General features: G+C 45.3%; 1 protein-coding gene across 1 annotated transcript in view; it reads left to right on the top strand.

The window, feature by feature from the left end:
• Iqgap2 (IQ motif containing GTPase activating protein 2) overlaps positions 1-21,307 on the top strand; it is a 282,578-nt gene that overhangs the window by 251,380 nt on the left and 9,891 nt on the right. Inside the window, exons 28-31 of the mRNA XM_051172543.1 lie at positions 2,571-2,703; positions 9,103-9,205; positions 10,550-10,691; positions 20,842-20,929. Coding sequence (XP_051028500.1) covers positions 2,571-2,703; positions 9,103-9,205; positions 10,550-10,691; positions 20,842-20,929 — 466 coding nt within the window. The remainder of the gene's footprint in view (positions 1-2,570; positions 2,704-9,102; positions 9,206-10,549; positions 10,692-20,841; positions 20,930-21,307) is intronic.

Below are 21,307 nucleotides of genomic sequence, written 5' to 3'. Positions count from 1 at the left end.
ACAGACATGTCCATCCTGGCTTGTGTTTACTCTCTTGTCTGCAGTAGATTATAGAATTTACGTGACATCAGTGTGACCTCTGTCATCCTCACTTGGAGAGGGACTTCCTGTTCTTCAGTTTCCTCTGGGCTCACAGCTTAACTGCTGACTCACGTCTCTCTGCGGAATCTGCCATTTAGGGGACAGTCGCCCCAAATCCTCTCACTGTGGGAAGTTTCGATTTCTCCAGCTGACAATTTGAGTTCTTCTCACTAGCTAAAAGCAACGGTGTGTTTCCCACGTTCCTCACAGACTCTTAAATGCCCTGAGGCCTTCCCTTCCCTTCATTTGTTTGTTTGAGACAGGGTCTCCTTATGTAGCCCTGGCTGTCCTGGAACTCACTCTGTAGCCCAGGCTGGCCTCTGCCTTACAATTGCTAGGAATTAAGGTGTGCATTAGCACGCTGGGCTCCTTTTTAAAGTTATCCCTGTCAGTCTCCTGTTTTCCAGGATTATCCTCCTGAATGTATCCTTTGCCCCTTTCGCTCATGCTTAGTCTGGTAACTTATGCTTTTCGTTCCTCAGCACCCTACGACAATTATATGCAAGACCTCTCAGGAAGACCCTCCTGCCACTGGGGAGCATGACACCCCGAAACACAGGGCCAGGAGAAGTCAGCTCAGTGCAGAGATAAAGTGTCGTAGATAAAATCAGGCATAAGAAACACTTAAAATTGTATAGAATAAAATACACACATATATTATACACGTATAATATATACGTATACATATAATTATATACACACATATTACATGCACATAATATACGTACACATACATAGCTACATACATGTTCTACACATATAGCATACATATATACCTATATTACATACAATGTATATATACATATATAGTTATACACGTATAATATATGCACACGTATAATTATTCACACATGCATATATGTGCTACATACAATATATGCCTATATAGTTACATACATACATGCATATAGTTTCACATATATATAATTATCACATAGTATACACACATATTTATATATATTATACCTACGTGATATATATATTTTCATATAATTATAGACACATATATAACACATACAATATATAGATATATAATTTTGTACACATATATAATACATGCATATATATTACATTTACACATACATATGACACACATATATATTACACACATATATTATACACACACACACACACAGTTGGGCAGAGGTCTCTTGGGCATACCTATGAAGGCTTCTAAACTATCATCACAGACTCTTGGCTGTTTTTCACCTCCGTCTTCATTAGCGCCAGTTTACATGATACTTAATAGAGTCTGAGCCCTATGGCATTTTTTCCACATTTGTATTTGTAGCTGAAACACTGCTTGGATTTAGTAAGGAGGAGGTGGCTTAGCTCCCATTTTTGTCAAACTGTTACCAGAAGCTTCGAAGGGTGGTGAGGTGTTGTAGACCTGGGAGCCTGTGTCGTTTAAGGTAACCAATTTACTGAATTGGTTTGGGAGTTATATTCTCTACAAACACACACATACATAGAGTCATTTACATGTGTGTGTGTGTGTTAAACGTGTGTGCGTATTGGTGTGTGCATGTGCATACCCATGCACATGCATGTGGAAAAAGAGGTTGTCATCAGGTGTCTTTTCCTGTCACCTTCTACTTTATTTTTGAGATGTAACCTCTCGCTGAATTTGGAGCTCATCAATTTGGCTTAGCTAGCTCATTAATGAGCCCCACAATCTGTCTGTGTCTGCCTTCCTCCCCAGCAGCGCAGTTTCCGGCATATGCCTCCACACCCAGGTTTTTTTGGTTTGGTTTGGCTTAGTATTTGAGACAGTGTTTCTCTGTGTAGCCTTGGCTGTCCTAGACTTACTTTGTAGACCAGGCTGGCTTCGAACTCACAGCGATCAGCCTGCCTCTGCCTCCCACAGTGCTGGGATTAGGACACTTGAATTTTTTTATGTGGATGCTTAACATACAACCCTGGTGCTGTGTTTCACACTCTGGGCCACCTCCCCAACCCCAGTGGATCAGACAGCAAAGTGCCTGGTCCCAGCAGGTCTGGCCTGTGCTCCTGTGCCCATTAACCTTCTCCCATAATTTCTCCCTGACTCTTGAACCTTAGAAAAGCCCTTCCCAAGCAAGACAGTTAACCTTTGCACTGCAAGACAGAAAAGGCCTGGTTTAAACCGGTTGGTGGAGGGGGAGGGATTCGCTTACCCACCAGAGCTGCTACATCTTAGCATTTTCATTGAAACTTCAGAGGTCCTGTTTAAAATTGTAACAAAGGAACCCCACCCATGATTTGATGATCCTGGGTCACAGGGCCAAGGCCCACCTTATCTCTCATCCTGTTTGAAGACCAGTTTGAGGTCCAGCATCCAGAAACATGGGCAAGCAGCACCATGAAGAACCACCCCGCAGGAAGCTTTGACAAGTGCCCCCAGGGTTGGGGTGGAGGACAGGCTCTAACCAGCTTTTCAGAACTTATCTGTGATGCTGTTCCACTTACAGATCTGGCTCTATCTTAACACCCTTTTTCCCTATTTTTAGGAAATATTTCCAGGAAGCATGCGATGTCCATGAACCCGAAGAGAAGTTTAATATGGACAAATACACAGACTTGGTGACCGTCAGCAAACCAGTCATTTATATCTCAATCGAAGAAATCATCAATACACATTTAGTAAGTGGGTCTTGGCCCCAGAGCATGTGTCAAGTCACTGGAAAGTGCCTGGTCCCAGCAGCGCTTGCCTGTGCTCCTGTGTGCCCATGTTTAAGCCCACTGAGCTTCTCCAATAATTCCTTCCTGACTCTTAGACCTTAGAAAAACCCTTCCCGTGGGTTGGAGAGATGGCTCAGTGGTTAACAGCACTGCCTGCTCTTCCAAAGGACCCGGGTTCAATTCCCAGCACCCACATGGCAGCTCACAACTGTCTGTAACTCCAAGATCTGGCACCCTCACACCAATGCATATAAATTAAAATTAAATAAAATTTTTAAAAGAAAGAAAGAAAGAAAACCCCTTCCCAAACAAGACAGTGAACCTTTGCGATGCAAGATGGCACAGCTACAGTATAAACCCAGAACCAGCACACAAGCCAATGATTCCCTCGCCCACCAGAGCTGTGCTGCCTAGACACCCCCCCCACCCCCGCTTCTGCCCCTTTTAGGAGCACTTTCAACTTTTGCAGCCATTTCCTGGGAATGGAGACTGTTCTCTCTCTCTCTCTCTCTCTCTCTCTCTCTCTCTCTCTCTCTCTCTCTCTCTCTCTCTCTCTCTCTCTCTCTCTCTCGATGCTGAATATACATCCCTTAATCTTAGCCAAGGGGTCACCAAGTGAAGTGAAGGGGAGGGGTGGGAAACGGCTTATGCCGGCAGATAAGCACCCTTCCTCCTGCAGGATGGCTGCTATTGTCCTAAAACCAGGTTTCTTAGAATTTCAGTCTGTGCTGTGTCACAGTGCCTGTGTCTCGTTCTGCAAACATCCCAGTCAGCCATCAGCACTCCACAGTGACGTCAGGAAGGAACTGGGAAGCCTTGGGTGGCTTTCCTTCATTTACCGTGAAGAGAAGCCAGGCACTAGATGTTGTGTTGCTAATTGGAACCTTTTTTTTTTTTTTTTTTTTCTTTCAAATGCAATTGGAATTAAGTTTTGGTTTGTGGAATTTTTATTGTCTTTTTCAAGACAAGACTGTCACTTGCTAGCTCTAACTGAATTCAAATTCTAGATCCTCCTGCTTCCGCCTCCAGTGTGCACCACTACACAGTACCTTCTAGATCCTCCTGCTTCCGCCTCCAGTGTGCACCACTACACAGTACCTTCTAGATCCTCCTGCTTCCGCCTCCAGTGTGCACCACTACACAGTACCTTCTAGATCCTTCTGCTTCCGCCTCCAGTGTGCACCACTACACAGTACCTTCTAGATCCTTCTGCTTCCGCCTCCAGTGTGCACCACTGTACAGTACCACATCATCACCTAATTCAGCCAGAATATTATTTATTTACTTGGGGTTTTTTTGGGGGGGGGGCAGGTTAAGACAATGCTGGCTTCCCCAGTGGTAGGATTACAGACATGAGCCATCATGCTCCGCTTGGAATTAGGTTTTGGAAAGGAACATTTTCATGAACAATTTTTAACTTTGCTAGTTAAAACAGGGTCCTGGGCGTGGTTTAGAAATGTACCCCCACCCAAGACCACCCAGATCCAAACGTGCATCCTAGTGATCCCAGGGGACTCAGGTCCACACCAAAGTTCTAGAAGTCTAGACATTTCAGTGAAGAATAAACCTAGCTTTGGACTGTACTCACCACTGGGGACTGCACCACAAACACCCACCTTTCAAAAGTCAGACCCCAACACCTCAGGCTACCTAGACTTGGGGCAAACTGGCTGCTTGAAAAACCCAGCGTTCATCATTAAGCACTTTCATAGCTGGAATGTGGGTTTGGAGAAAAGACGGGCCCAGTTTTGACTTTGTTATTGCAAGGTTGGAACAGGGAGCCTGTCTGATATTTGCCACAAGCTCTCAATAGGTACCAATTGAGTGAGCCCACCAACCTCCATTCTGTAGATTGCCTAGATCAATAACAAAGCTGTCCAGCAATGAATTGCTTCCAGAAATAACTCTGTAATGAACAAGCAGAACAAGTTCTGACCCATTTGACCCTCTGATGGCACAGTATCCATTGCAAATAAACATGGTCATCTTGGTCATGCAGAAATAGTGGGACCGTTCCCTTTGAGAGTGAGTTTCTTTCTCACTGGTGGCAGAGAGAAAAATGTGACTGTGTTCATTCACACTGCTGGGCATTAAAGAGAAATAATCCGTTCCTGTGCTAATGAGAATTGAAAACAGAGCAAAGTCCTGGGAAAGGGCTGGTGAGTGACTTAAAGTTTCTTTGTACTGGATTGGGAGCAGATGTACCAGGACAGTGCGTCACAGCAGAGTCCGTCCTGTCTGCTGTCTGAGCGCGGAGGCGTCTGCGGCAGACACAACCCATCAGCTGTGTGACCTGCCAAGCCCCTGGCTGTGTGCGTGCTCCTGGCCCTGTGAGAAACAGCTGCAGCACCAGCTCTGTAAGATAGACGTCTTCAGGAAATTATTTAGATTCTTTAATGAACAGCATAGAGGGTAGACACTGGCCACCTATAATAAATCCTCCATTTCAGAGATAGATAGCAGCCAAATCAGCTAGCCTGTCTCCAAGGAGAACTCGGACATAAATTTATCACCCTGTGGATTTTCTTTTCTAACTCCCCCACAAAGGGGGAGGGGGGCACCTTTCAAGATTCTGCCTGCCACTTGGTCTTTAGACTATCTGTCAGTGCCTTTCTTTTAATCCATTCACTTTTAAAAGAGCGATACATACTCTTCTGCTTCAAAGCTAAATATGTCTATCATGAGACATTAGCATTCCCTGCCACAAAGAGAAACTTTAGAAGAAAATAAATGTCATGGGGCTGGGGGCCCCAGCTCCATTGGCCATACTTGCCTGGCACCCTCAGAGCTCCAGCATTGCAGAAGTGGATTGTGGAGGCACACGTGTGTGACCTCAGTGCTCAGGGAAGTGGAGGCAGGAGGATCAGAAGCTTGTCAGGCTGCATACCGAGTTCAAGACCAACCTGCACCACACGAGACCCTTTAAGAAAATAAGTACAATGAACACGGATTAGATGCATTCACTCCCGGGCCTTGAAGCTCTGCGTCTGAGGTTACTACTCCTCAGCTAAAAATCCAGTTAGCTCCTGGTGTGGTGATACATGCTATAACCCCAGCCCTAGAAAGGCTGAAGCAGGAGAATTGCTGTGAGTTTAAGGCTGAGTTACATAGCAAGTGCCCGGCTAGCCTGCACTACAGAGCAAAATATTACTTTTTAAAAAAGGAGGAGGAGGAAGAGAAGAAGAAGAAGAAGGAAGAAGAAGAAGAAGAAGAAGAAGAAGAAGAAGAAGAAGGAAGAAGGAAGAAGAAAAGGAGGAGAAAAAAAAGAAGAGAGAAAAAGAAGAAAGAAGTTGTCCTTGCCCTCAGGATTGGCACATGTTAGGGAACTGCTTAGAAAATTAAGCATTAAACAACCCTTCAGATGAAGCCACCTTTAATCCCAGCACTCGAGAGGTGGATCACTGTTAGTTCAAGTCCAACCTGGTCTACATAGTGAGTTCCAGGCCAGCCAAGACTACCCGGAGAGACACTGTCTCAAAAATAATTAAACAGCCTTTCATAGATTTTACAGATTAAGGAGTTGGGTTAAATTGACCAAAGAAAGGATAATAAGGATTTATGGTCTAAAAATAACCCCTCAAATTTATTGTTAATCCATTCAATTAAAGGCTAAACTATTTTGAAAAGAATACTGTTTTTCACAATGCAATGCTAGGATAACTTCAAATCCACATGCCAAGGAATAAAGCTGGACCCCTTCCTCAAACTGCATCAGAAAAGGAAACTGTCTCAAAATTAATCACAGAGTTTAATGTCAAAACAAAAGCTATAAAATTCTTGGAATAAAACATAGGAATAAATCTTCATGACCCCGGAATAGGCTGTGAATTTATAGATATGACACAAAATACTCAAAAGTCAACAAAAAGAAATAAACTTCACCAAAGTTGACAGTTATTGTGTTTTGAATAGTGCCATCAAAAAATTAAAATTGCAGCTAAAAGAGTAAGAAAAAAGTAATTGCAGTCTTATATTTGCTAAGGATTTTGCATCCAGAATGCAGTTTCTGTTTGTTATTTTGTTCTCTCTGTCTCTCTCTGTCTCTGTCTCTCTCTATCTCTCTGTCTCTCTGTGTGTGTGTATGTGTGTGTGTGTGACAGGGTTTCTCTACTCATGTAGAGTCACACTCCCCCGCCTCATATGCTGGGACTAAAGGCCTACACCACCACACCCAGCTCAAATAATCCATTTTTAACATGAGAGCCAGGTATCAAAGGGCACAGCAAAGAGGCAGCCTGTGCAACAGGAGAAAGTATTTGCAAGGTACAGAAGAATTCGTGCAACTTGACAGCAGTCAAAAGACTTGATGGGAAAATGAGCCAAAGACTGAGGCTCACCGTTCCTATACCAGTGGTCCATAAGCACATGAAAAACTCCACATCACTAATGGTAGAAGAAAGCTAAATCAAAGTCAAAATAAGAGCCCATCTCAGACTCACTGCAGGCCTGCTATTTGGGGAGGAAAACTAAAAAGAATGAATGTTGGCGGGCACGGGAAGAATGTAGAACCCTGTCTCGAAAAAACAAAAAAAAAAAGCAGGGAAGGGTTATTGGGAAGCGGTTCAGTGGGACCGGAGTTCAGTCCACAGAATCCATGCTTTGGTTTGGGCTTAAAGGGGGCTGTGGATTGCTGGAGAACGGCTCAGCGGTTAAGAGCACTTGCTGCTCTTGCAGAAGAGGACAAGAGTCTGGTTGCTGGCATCTACATGGTGGGGAAACATTGTAATATTCTTTTTTTTTTTTTTTTTAAGATTTACTTATCATTATGTACACAGTATTCTGCCTGCATGTACACCTGCAGGCCAGAAGAGGGCACCAAATCTCATTATAAATGGTTGTGAGCCAGCATGTGGTTGCTGGGAATTGAACTCAGAACCTTTGGAAGAGTAGTCAGTACTCTTAACCGTTGCGCCATCTCTCCAGCCCCAAAAGCTTGAATGTTCTGAGAGGGAGAAAAAGAGCACTGTAATATTCTGGCACTACATAATTTGTCTCTGAAGATATACATGCACATATCTTTCCAGTTGCTGCCACTGGTTGGTGAGGAACTTCTGCCAAACTTTCTAATCTTTCCCCCGTTCGCTGTGACGGCTGTGGGAAGCACAGTGGCTAGGCATACAACGCAAGACTGTGCTGAGAAGAATTTTACATACCCCTTTCCCACTGGCAGTTTTCTTGCTCATATGGTCTCATGTTGCCTAGGCTGGCCTCAAACCTTCCAACGGCCTTGAATTTTGGATCCTTTCTGATTCTCCTGCCTCCGCATCTCCTGTGCTGGGATTATAGGCTTGTGCCACCACACACAGTTACTACAGTGCATGAGATCAACCCCAGGGCTTCAGGCATGGTGGGCAAGCACTCAAGTGAGCTACATCCCCAGCCCTGGCTACACTTTCTTAATGTGCCACTGGCTTTTCCCTATGAGACAAAAGGTAAAGTTGTGTGTATGGCTACAACCTTGATAACCGGCAGAGCTGTGCTTAATTTGTAAGCAAAGCTGGAGAGAGGGCTCGGTGGCTAGGAACTGCTCTTGCGGAGGACCCAAGTTCAGTTCCCAGCACCCACATCCGGCAGCTCGCAACGGCCTCAAGTTCCAGCCCCCCAGAGATCACATTCTTTCTTCTGGCTTATGCAGACACTGTGGCACATGTACAAACCCACACATGATACACATAAACACAACTAAAAATAAAAATAAAATTGTTGTTATAAACGTTTTGTATTTTGAGCTTATAACAAAATTCAAGACTTTTTCTCTTTCTTCCCTTTAAACCTTCCCAAATAGCCCTCCTTGCTCTCTTTCAAATTCAGAGCCTCTTTTTTTTTTTTTTTTTTCCCTTTAATTGTTACTGAATGCACATATGTGCATATATGGGCTGTTCCCCACAGACCATTTCTCCTGTTCTAAGCATTCCTTAGTTGCCTGTAGTTCTTTGTGTCGGGTGGAGGCCCCGTGGCTTCCCCCATCCACTCTGGCATGTATACTGGTGTCGGTCCTCGTTCATCCCCGTGCTTGGGCAGTCATGTTGGAGAGACTTCCTGGGTGGAGCCTCTCGCATTGTGAGGAGACACAATCCCACAGCAAACTCCTTATCCACCATCCAACTCCTGCAACAGAGGGAAGCAACCAACACTCGTATCCTGATAGGATACCTAAAATCTTTTTAGAAAAAAAAAAATCAGTAAGCAATATTGGGTCAAATATTGAGAAACTAGAACTGGGGTGGGGGTGCTGTGGGTCTGCATGGCCGCGGGGACTCCCCCTGTGGGTCTGCATGGCGGCGGGGGCTCGGCCTGTGGGTCTGCCTGGCCGCGGGCACTGACTTCTGCCTCTGTGTTTGTTGTGGTCTGTGTACACAGCTCTTGCTGGAGCATCAGGACGCCATCGCCACTGAAAAGAGTGACCTGCTGAATGAGCTGCTGGAGTCGCTGGGGGACGTGCCCACCGTGGAGTCCTTTCTCGGTGAGAGCTTGTCCGAGCCCTGGCTGCTCATTTAAAGGATAATAACTTCCATTGTCTGTCTGTCGGTCTGTCTGTCTGTCTGTCTCTCTCTCTCTGTCTCTCTCTCTCTCATTTTTATTTTTTGGAAGACAACTTTTCATGCAATATATTTTGATCATGTCTTCCTCCCCTCCAGCACTGATCCCGTAGCCGCTTCACCTCCCTACCCGCCCAACCTTGTGTTCTTTCTCAGTCTTTAAAAAAGAAAGAAAAACAAATACACAATCTCCCCCAACACACACACACACACACACACACACACACACACACCCCTAAATAAATAAAACTCAAACAAAGCAATATGAGACCAAAAAAAACCTAAAAACCTACTGTTGAGTTCATTTTGTGTTGGCCAGTGACTCCTGTGCCCTGAAGGGTGGTTAATATACCCAGTGAGACTCCACTGGAGAGGAGAGCTGATCGCCTTGCAGTAGATGGCAACTAACCCAGAGACCCCCAGATCAGCAATGTGCAGAGAGTGGGAGACTTGGAAGCTCTTGGTCCTGATGGGATGTCCTGATTGAAGTCCTCCCCTCAAGCCTCGGGGATCTATGGGGAAACGGCAGAAGATTTTTAAGAGCCAGAGACGGTAGTCAACTCCAAGGGAACAGGGACTCCACACTCCAACGCAACAGGACTGATACACATATGAACTCACAGAGACTGTGGCACTGCACACAAGGCCTGCACAGGTTCAAGCCGGGGTCCCAGTACTGAGAGGAGGAGGTAGACAAGAGTTCCTTTCTAACCAAGAAACTATCTGCAAATGACGCTCGGTGGCAAAGGGAAAATCAGTTCGCTCCTTCACCTCTGCTTACACAATAAGACCTCATGAGCTCAAGGCCAGAGGGTTGCTATGTGGAAAATCACCTGTTTAATGTGTGCAAGGGCCCCAGGACCCCAAAATTCTGTCATGTCTTGCATCTTGGGTTACAAAACAGTTTGTTCTTCCTGAGGGTAAGGCTTAGAGACAATGAAAAGGACTTAATATGTTTCACAAAGAAAGAAAATATGAAAGGTGAACCTGTCCAAATATGGCAGTCCTTTCTGTGTCTTCTAAAAGTTCCTTTTACTCAGAGTTATTTTTTCATTCATTCTCTTGTGAATATTTATGTCCCATGTTATTTTAATGTTTTGATCCAATACTTTAAAATCCACCTCAGATGTCGTAGAGTATGCAGGCTTTATGAGGCCCATAAATCTCCTAATTGCTGAGGAGCCTTAGAACCCTTATCTTGTAGTATGAGGCAGTCGCCACAGGCATGGGCTGGAAAAATAACACTGTTTTCTTTTTTTTCCTTACAGGGGAAGGAGCAGTTGACCCCAATGACCCTAACAAAGAAAACACACTAAATCAGCTCTCAAAAACTGAGATTTCCCTTTCCTTGACAAGCAAGTATGACATCAAGGATGGCGAGGCTGTGGATGGCAGAAGTCTCATGATAAAGTAAGTATGGGAGTTAACGTTTCATGCCTCCAACAGCATGACCTGAGCCATGCAGACACAAGTGGGGCTAAGCCTCAGCAGGCTGTACCATTAAAAGTACTAGGTAAATATCGAAATGCATTGTATGTATCCATCAAACCAGCAGGTAAGGGACCCTTCATCACTTGGGAGGAAACTAAATAGCAGAATAGCCTGCAAAGTCAGCCTTGGTTTTTAGTGTTGCGTGTCATAATTAGATTCCTTGAAAGAATCGAGTGGTTTACTTGAGTATGCGTTTCCGAGTGGTTGAAAGATTAACAAGAAAACACTGCTAATCCAATTTTATTTTTAATATAAAACCACAGTGTAAGAACGGGTCACACATGACAGACTGCTGCTGGGTTTATTGTCCTTTCTTATGAAACGAATCCTGGGTGGGTTCACCAGCATTGACTAGCTATGCTGAGCTTCTCTTTTAACATATATTTTATTAGTTGTTTGAGAATTTTATATACGATTCAATTATATTCATTGTCTCACCCCACTCTTTCCAGATCCATCCCTCTGTTCTCTTCCCACTTGACTCTGTATCCTTTTTTTTTTTCCCTCCCTCTCATCAAAGCCAATTTGTGCTGCCCAAATATTCTAGAAAGTGTGGTCTTCCCCTGGAGTGTGCTGACCCTTCCTCCCCCAGTAGCTAGCAGTTGCTGACAGCTCCTCAGCCAGGGGTAGAACTTTGTGCCCAGCTGACCTCTCCACGCTGAATGTTGTCTGGTTGGGGCTTAGTCGGGTCTTGTGCGTGTTGGGACAACCACTGTGCGCTTACATGCACTGCTCTTTCTAGAAGATGCTGTTTCCTTGCGGCCGTCCTCTGCATCTGGTTCTTACACTCTTCCTATCACCTCACCCCCAATGATCACAGAGTGTTTTAGTCAGGGTTTCACTGCTGTGAAGAGACACCATGACCACAGCAACTCTTATAAAGAAAGAGGTTTTTCAGTCCATTATCATCATGGCGGGAAGCATGGCAGCGTCCAGGCCGACACAGTGCTGGAGACAGAGCTGAGAGGTCTACATCTTGTTCCTCAGGCGTCGAGGAGAGACTGTGCGCCACACTGGGCGTAGCCTGAGCATCTGAGAGACCTCAAAACCCTCCCCCACACCCAGTGACACTTCCTGACACTTCCTCCAACAAAGCCACACCTACTCCAACAAGGCCATACCTCCTGATAGTGCCACGCCCTGTAGGTCAAGTGTTCACATACATAAGACTATGGGGGACATACCTATTCAGACCAGCACCCTGAGGTGGTGCATTATATAGGTTTCATTTACTGCTGAACATAGTCTCTTATCCTCTATACCATCCTCAGCTGGGGGTCGCTGTGTTGAGCCTCTTCTACTATAAACAAGCTTCTCTGACAAAGGTTGAGAGATGCTTCAATCTAGAAGCTTCTAGATAGGTCACTAGAAGCTTATCGAATACTGTGTCTATTCAGCAGAATAGCTATCATCAGTTCTTGCCTAGGGCCTAGGACCTGTCTGTCCAGAGGTCCTTGGCCCAATGTTACCAAATGCAGGCTCCATCTTGTGGAGTAGACCTTAAATCTACTAAAGGAGTTGGTTATTCCCACAGCATTCATATCATTATCTCACCAGTGAGAACGGCTTGCCAGGCTGGACATTAGCAGAGCTCACCGGGTGCGCAGCACAATAACAATAATGATGAGTTTTCTCTTCTGGTGGTGTGCGATACCAGCTGGGTCTTCCCGTGTTCTATGATCCGTGTTCTAGGCTTTCATGTTCTATGTAGTTCCTTGGGCAATAGGGTCTTACTCCTCTCACCCTCAAAGACTTCAATGAAGCATCCGCATTTAAAACATGCACTGTATGATTCCTCATGCCTGTGCCCTATCATTCTCCTACAGGAAGAGTAGGAAGAAGATTCTCCACCAAACACAATAAATGAAAGCAACGCACATCGAAAGCTCATGCTCGCCAAACACCACAGAACTCAAGGCCTACACACACACACACTGAGTTCTGTATCCCAGACAAAAGCCCCAGCACTCATGTACCTCAGAAAGTGTTCATCTCTCTTGATTTTCCCCAGATATTCAACCACTGTGTAAATGCCACAAAGCCTCTGAGGTATGCCGTGCTGGGATCTGTGCTGCTCTGGTGGTGTCTATTTATTTTGTTGTCAGATCGTGGAAGGTACCATTCATTCACCTGAGAAGCCCATGAATGGCTTGGGGCTGAGCCCCAGCAGTCAGGAGGCCAGCAGGGTTTCTCCCCTCCAGGGCTTGAGGGTGGCTGTGGAGAGCACAGCACAGCTGTAAGGCAAGGCCAGGGACAGCCCTGTACAATTGAGGACCAAGTGATTCTGAACTTTCTGACAGCTCAGGACAGAGCAGGGAGAAAAAGGCGGAAGGAGAAGTATGCCCTCTGACTTCCTCTGTGCAACAGCCAATTCTCCAGATAACCGGAAAGGCAGATGGTGCAGTTCTGCCATGCAAATGAAATCAGGCCAAGTCTCCCACGAGCACCTAAGCTCTGTCCTTATAAGTAATGGGAAGACATTTCCTCTTAATTGGTTCTGTCTGTTGTTTGGATGCCGACTTCTCAGTGCTGTCAACTCTTAACATCTACTGGTGAGAGGGAATCACAGCTTGGGTCTCTTGTAGTCTGAAATCATCTGAAGAGCACATGCATGCTCACTGACTAGAGACAGCAGTCTCCACCGTTCAGCACATTCTTGGAATTCACATTTCACAAACAAAACCATAAAAGTCAGACATGTGTGGGAAGGGATGGGTCTGCGAAGTACTGCCACCTTACCCAGCCTGGGCGTGTGCTGCAGACTCCAGCTCCCCAGTGCATCCTGCCAGCTTGTGCTGTCTCCTTTTGTGACCGTGCTGTATGGAGCTGGCCAGTGGTTCTGAGATATATCCAGCACATGCCTTTAATCCCAGCACCTGGGAGGCAGAGGCAGGAAGATCTCTGTGAGTCCAAAGCCAGGGTGGTCTACAAAGTGAGTCCAGGCCAGCTACACAGAGAAACATTGTCTTTAAAAAAACAAACAAACAAACACCTACACACACCACACACACACACATAGAGTGTACAACTCGTGACATTTTAGGACATTCACAATATGATACAACCATCAACACTGTCAACTTCCCGAATATGTATTTTTAGCTTGCTCAAGTCTGCCCTTGGCATCACTAGTGTGCCTTCTGTCTCTATGATGTTACCTATTCTAGATGTTTTATGTAATTGGGATCATATAACATATAGTTCTCTGTGCCTGGTTGCTTTACCCATGTAATGTTTTGGAGGTGCCGTGTTATAGCATGCATCTGTATTTTATTCCTTCCTGTGACTGGATAATATTCAAGAGCTGGATGTATCTTTGTTTGTTGATTCATCTGCTCATAGACATTTGAGTTGTTTCCACCTTTTAGATATCGTGACTATAGCGCTATTATATACATTCAGGTATATGTTTCTGTTTAAACACCTCTTTTCACTTCTTTTGGCTCCATACCTGAGCATAGGCTTGCTGGCTCAGATGGGAATCCTCCGTATAATTTTTTTTTAGTGGCCCACCAAATTGTTTTCCACAGTGGCCACACCATCTCACGTTCCTTCACAAACTACAAGGGTTCCAAACTTTTCTCCACGTTCTTCACATCCCCCTTTCCTTCTCTCAGGACTAGTCATCTCAGTGGAGGCAGAGGAGTATTGCCCAGTGCATTTGGTTTGTAATTCTCCATTCACTAGTGATGCTGCACACCTTTTCACATGCTTCCCGAGCAGCTGCATATCACCTCTGTAGACTACCCACCTAAGTCGTTTTGCTCATGTTAAGGGCTCAGTGCTAGTGCTTTCCTGGCATTCATGTGTCCCTCAGTTCCCAGTACGGAAAACAATCACCCTTTACCTAGTTTTAAGTGAAAGCATTGTTGTTCCTTGGTTCAACATATATATATATATGTATGTATTAGCATATATGTGATTTGCAAATATTTTACATCTCATATTTATATAAAAGTTTGTATAGAGGAGGACATTGGGGATGAAGAGGTGGCTCAGCAGTTAAGAGCACTTACTACACTTGCAAAGGAATTGTTTTGTTTTCATTTTTGGTTTTGTTTTGTTTTTGGGTTTTTTGTTTTTGTTTTGGTTTTGGTTTGGTTTTGGTTTTTCGAGATAAGGCCTCTCTGTGTTAGCCTTGGCTGTCCTAGAGTCACTTTGTAGACCAGGATGACCTTGAACTCACAACGATCTGCCTGCCTCTGCCTCCCGAGTGCTGGGATTATAGGCGTGGTTTTGATTCACAGCCACCTACATGGCAGCTCACAACCATCTATAGTCTCGGGGGTCTGGGGCCCTCTTCCAAACTCCAAAGGCACCAGGCATGCATGTGTTGCACAGTCATACATGCAGGCAAAACCCTTATACACACAAAATAATAAAATAATTAAAGTAGAAAAGGGTATTAGTAAGAAAGGGGGAAAAAAACCAACCCACAAGAAGAGAAGGATGGAGGAGGAAAGAGGGAAGGAAGGAGAGAGAACATCACGGGTGCAGAGAGGGAGGAGAGGAGAGAGTAAGTGTGTATTTACAGTACTCTCAGGAACCCCTGAGAGTGGATGTTACCATTAGAAGTTCCCAGATGAGGACACTAAGGTCAAGACAGATAGAAACAGATGTAAACCTTTCCCTGGGCAACACGCCAGTTAACTGGAAGAAGAATTAAACCCAGATCATTTTAAGTCCTCCAGAGCCTACACTCTTAATCACAACAGGTTTTTTTGCAATCCCTAAGGGCACAGGGCCTGCCCTGTGTAGCCTCTAGAAAAAACACGAATGAAAACTGCAGCAGGGCAGTGGCCCTGTCTCATCTGTCTGAGACAAAGGGGAGTGACAGATGGATGTGCAAGGTACACAAAGTGCATATGCTGGCATAGGAAGAAACGCGAATTCCCCTGGGCCTCCTCTGGGCAGTGAACATTTCTCCAATGCTTCCATGCATTCTGTGTTAAACAACCAAGCCTGTTGTGGAGGAGCTTTAGATGACAAAGGATCACTGCTTCAAAGTGTCATGCATCAGTCGTAGACTCAGCAAGGTGTCATCCTGGCGTTATCCTCGTAGAAAATGGCAGGGAGGGCTGAGACCATCCTGTGAGCTCAACAGCCTATAGACTATAAAGAACTTGTTATGACTTATGATTCATCTTGAAATATGTTCAGCTTGCTTTTTCACAGAACTATGTGCTTAACTTGAGCCGGCATTTGTGGTTTTCAATTCTACTTAGTTGCTCTGGTGCCCACATTGTCATCTCTTAAGAATTTTTCTCCTTTCCCATGATTCAGTTTGAATGGCCATTATCTATCCTGCTGGGACCGTTCCCTCACCTTTGGTTTCCCCTGGCTGGAGGGCTCAGGGGCAGGGGTGATGATTGAAGTCCACTGCCAAAAATATGTACTGATAATACCACAATTTTAAACACTACCAAGTGTTTCTGAACTTCCCCAGGCACCAATTCCTTGTCAACCTTGGGCACAGAAAACAGCCACGCATGTAGTGAGCAACCCCAAGGAGCCTTTAATGTGCTCTCTGCTCTAGTTTCTGATGAGTAAACTTCCCAATGGATCTCATTATTATTTCCCAGAGTTAGAGGCCTCTTTGTGTTTGGATGAGCCTGGCTTACAGATGGCTAAACACTATACTGTTGAAGTAACTTTTATTTGCCTGATGTGATTGTTGTCTCCGAGGCTTATTGCCTCCATCTGCAAACCTAGGCCTAGTTAGTTCTGGAAGCTTCTAGCCTCCATACAATCTAATCTAGGCCTAGAATTGCTTTCAGCCTCTGAGACTCACTGCTGAATAAACTAGAACCCTTTCTAGTTCTTTCTTACCTCTGGTTGGCTGGCTCAACTCAGCTGTTCTGCCTCAAATCCCTCTCCAATCTGACTGACTCAAGCTGTTTTCTCAGTTTCTCACTGAATTGCTCTGCTTGGCTGCAGACTAACTCTAGCAATCTGTTCTAATCTTCAGGCTCCTTCTCATTCTCTGGCTCGTTCTATCTTGTTCTGTCTTCCACCTGTCTCTGGAAAACTGCCCCAGTAAAACCGCATCTAAATTCCATGCGCTGAACTGCCACAAACTCAACTCCTCTGCACTGCCTCTCAACTCACTGATTCAACAGAAGTGACTAGAACTCAGAGATCTGCCTGCCTCTGTCTCTTGAGTGCTGGGATTAAAGGCATACACCACCACACCTGGACCTAAGCTTTTCTTTACCTGAAATTTGCTCTATACCAGGCTGGCCTTGAACTCAGAGATCTGCTGGCCTCTGTTTCCTGGGATTTAAGGTGTGTCCGTATTCCAGTCAGATCCCACAGACCTAGGTCTTTGGATGTGATCTCTTGCCAGAGCAGCCATGTTATGAATTAAAATTCCTCTACACTATACAGGCTGAGATACAGTATGCAGCTAAACACAGCTAGAAAGTTCGCTTGCACTGTGTGAGGAGGGCACGTTGCCAAGGTCATTGGTGACTAACTATGAGCCAAAATGTGAACTCTGTGTAGATGCCACTCTGCAAAGGCTTAAAACCCTCAGGGCTTTCCATGGGAAGGTGCTAGAGGAAGGGGGGAGGGTGACCTGGGCTGTGACACAGTAGAGGACATGCTTAGTGTGTTTGTTTCATCCACAGCACAAACAGGAGGTAGAGATGGTGGGAGACACAGGTAGCTCCCCAGGATGATGAGGGGCTGTGGGTAAATGCAGAAAGAGAAGCTTGCCTTGTGTCTCCAATGCTAGAAAACAGAGTGTGAGCTCGGTCTCCCCTTTAAGCCTCGGAGCTCTGTGTTGTCCCATTTGTGATTCAGACAGTGGGCTGTCATCCAAAGTCCTCTTTGTGCTGGGGGCCTATGACTAACTAGGTCTTCAGACTGCTAGTTTCCGCTTGAAGAATGGAATGTTTGACTATTGCACTTTCAAAAAAAATTTTTTTAATAGGATCCACACATGGAACCTTAAATCTTCTAAAAGTCTCATTCTAAAAAGAATCAGGCAAAATCATTTCTTGTCTTTCACTTTCCCAGTGTTTATTGTACACATTTTTTAAATGACACGTGATGATTGTTCCTGTTTTTAGAATGTAGTATGACATTTCAATACATGGATGCCATATGCAGTCGGTTACTGACAGATCTGTCACCACATTCCTATGTCGATATGTTTTTGTTGGGAGCTGATATTGTCTAATAATATGTTCTATTTCAACTCAATGTGTCAGAAATATTTTCATTTCTATAAGAAATGAATGGAAGACAGATCTGGGCCCAGGGGTCCTGCTCAAACTATGGCACCAGCCAAGGACAATACATGCAGTAAACCAGGAACCCCTACCCAGATCTAGCCAATGGACAGGACATTCTTCACAGTTGAGTGGAGAGTGGGGTCTGACTTTTACATGAACTCAGGTGCCCCATATTTGACCATGTCCCTGGATGGGGAGGCCTGGTGGCACTCAGAGGAAGAATAGCAGGCTACCAAGAAGAGACTTGATACCCTATGAGCATATACAGGGGGAGGAGGTCCTCCTCAGTCACAGTCATGGGGGAGGGGAGTAAGGGGAAAATGGGAGGGAGGGAAGAATGGGAGGATACAAGGGATGGGATAACAATTGAGAGGTAATATGAATAAATTAATAATTTTTTTTAATTAATAGAAGAGATTGTTAAGGAGGCATTGTCCATTCTTCCCCCTCCTAAGTTTTTAACTTAGAGTGTGTGTCCTACACTCAGGTCCATCTACCTGGTCCAGCCATGTTTCAGGTGCTCAGTGGTACTTGACGGCCAGTGGCTGCCATCTTAGGGAGCATAGCTCTCATGGTCACAGGAGTGCTCCTCGCCATCTGGTAGACTGCGACACGCAGGGCTTTTACATGATGTCCTTTTGTCACACTGTCTCCATTTGAAGAATTAAAACAAAACAAAACCCTTATAAGGATTATGTAATTTGCACTGACGGGTGCCGCTTATAAGTGACAGGAACTGTGGGGAGGGGCATTAGGGGGGGAATGCCAGGTGGCCTCTCATCTGCCAAACCATAATGCCTGTAACCCTAGAGCGCACAATAGGGAGAGGGAGTTGAGGTCCCTGCCCTCAAAGCAGGTGCTGACTTAGATATAGACTGTGAAGGTAAACGAACTTTGGCAAAGATGTCCACAGGCCTGACATCATCTAGAATTCCAAAGGCGGAAGGCTATTTGTGTAATTTGTCCTTCAGCAACTCATGAACAAATAAACAATTTTCTGTCTGACGGAGGCGGGTATAAATGAGGTCACATATTTGCTAATTAGCCGCATATAGCTCCCAGGATGTTATTTTAATTAAGAATAACTCACTGTTGACATTTTTTTTTTTTAAGTCACGTAAAGCCAGGCATGGGGGAACATACCTGCAATCCAAAAACTTAGGATCTCAAATCCAGGGCCAGCTCTGGCTATATACTAACTGAATCTCTCTCGGGACTCATAATAATGTTTCTGTCTGATCCGTTCCTGATGGTGACTGGAGGAAGCTGGGGTGCATGTGTGGGAAGGACATGCAGCTTCCTGAGCCGTGGCTGCCTCAGGAACAGTGCCATCCTCCACAGGGCTATAATTAGCTGTGCTGCCCACCTTTGACTCCCTGGACTCTTTAGCTATGCATTCTCAGACAGTCTGAAAATCCCCCAGCAGGCAAGGGTCACTGGGCTAGAGGAGATTTTGCTCTCCAGAGACCAGGGACCAGGAAGAAAAGGAAACCATCTGCCATGTCCACTCTCCTTGCAAGGGCTTGAGATAAACAGGAAATGTTTGCAGCTGGTATACTGGATCTTACCCCATTTCTTTTTTGGTTTTTCGAGACAGGGTTTCTCTGTGTAGCCTTGGCTGTCCTGGACTGGCACTGTTGACCAGGCTGGCCTCGAACTCACCGGGACCCACCTGCCTCTGCCTCCCGAGTGCTGAGATTAAAGGTGTGCGCCCCCACTGCCTGGCTTTTCTCCATTTCTAAAGTCTCCTCACATTTAGGGTTGACTGGAACTGACTCTGGAGCCACCCCTCTGATGCTTCAGAAAGTGACTTTTATTTTCACTTCCAGTTCATGAACATTTCCTGCTGTGGTGAAGGAAGAAATTCATTCTCTCTGACAGAATTGAAATCCGGCGGGGGGGGGGGGGGGGGGGGGTAGCGGCGGGGCTGTGGTAACAGTGAAACTGCAGGTCTGACCCGTGTGTTGTCCATCAGCTACTGTCCTTTGGAAAGGAGCCTCTTCCAAATTAGAGACTTCCCACCATACGTGACAATGATCAAATATGAATGCTTTGCCTTTCTTTCTTCCTCGTTGCTGTGTGGTGTCAGTAGTGTAGGGGATTGAATTATTTAGGGCCTCGCACGCACTCGGTCTACAGAGGCACATCCCTAGCCCCTCACCTTCGTTGTAATTACATAACCCAACCCCTAATTAGATGGGACAGCCAGTTGCTAAAGAGCACGTGTGGAAGAACATATGGTTCAGCACTTCCAGGGTGGTTTGCCAAGCCCTGAACTTGTCCGGAACGGTTCTCCTGTCTTCCGTGCAGCACCAACACGGCCCTATCTCCTAGTCTCCTGTGTCCTTGAACTCTCAGGCTCACCAAAAGCCCAAAGCTTCTGCAGCCACGAGGAACTTCTGTTTCCACTGGCCTTCGCACTGTCTTCTACCTCTCTCCATGCAGGAAAAGCAGCAATTTAGTTAATGGTGTGTCCACAGGCTCAGAAGTCACTTAGGGAGACCTTCCTATGTCCTTTACAGCAGCAGGCTATATCTGCACCACTTGTCCCTGCTGCCCTTCAAAAAGTAATCTGTCTTAAATGCAGAAAAAAAAAAATCTTAGGACATATTTGTGTTACGTTACCGAGCGACTAATCTTACTGCGTTAAGCATACGAAGCCCAGACTTTGCTTATCGGGCGTTTGCAGGCTTTTAGGATTTTTGAGCAAGAACACTTGACTTTAGGGCATCATCGTTGAGGCTGTTTTATGTATTCATGTGAGTGAAACAGATTTTTTTGTGCATCAAAAGTGCTGTCTAAACATCCGTCTCCTTTTTCTCTTTTGTAAGGACCAAAAAGCTGATCATCGATGTGACCCGGAACCAGCCAGGGAGCACACTGATTGAAATCTTAGAGACCCCAGCAACCGAGCAACAGGTGACTTGTCCTTCCTTGTACAATAATAACAAGTTAATAGATAAATGGCGGTGTCCTTGGCCTTTGCGCCAAATATTCACGGTTACATAGGGGAACATGTATGTCTGAAGTCCCTTACTGTAGACAACAGAGTGTATTCATACCTGAAGCCCACATGGAATGTTAGTGGGAGAGACGTAGAAAATCTTCTCTCGAATGTGCTCTGGGTGTTCCCCACCACCACCCCCCGCACAGTAGGAATCTGCACCAGATCTGCACCTTTCAGAGCCTAGAGATGTGGACCGTAAGCTTTGCCATTCAGTAAATCATAGAAGAAATAGTTCTCTTTGACAAGATGTCAAAAATCCCTGTTAATTATTTGCTAACTTAGAAGAGAGG

This window comes from Acomys russatus, chromosome 30, assembly GCF_903995435.1.
Source record: "Acomys russatus chromosome 30, mAcoRus1.1, whole genome shotgun sequence".
NCBI classification, from domain to species: Eukaryota; Metazoa; Chordata; class Mammalia; order Rodentia; family Muridae; genus Acomys; species Acomys russatus.
The sequence above is the reverse complement of the archived record's forward strand: the minus strand, read 5'-3'. Positions and strand labels throughout refer to the sequence as shown.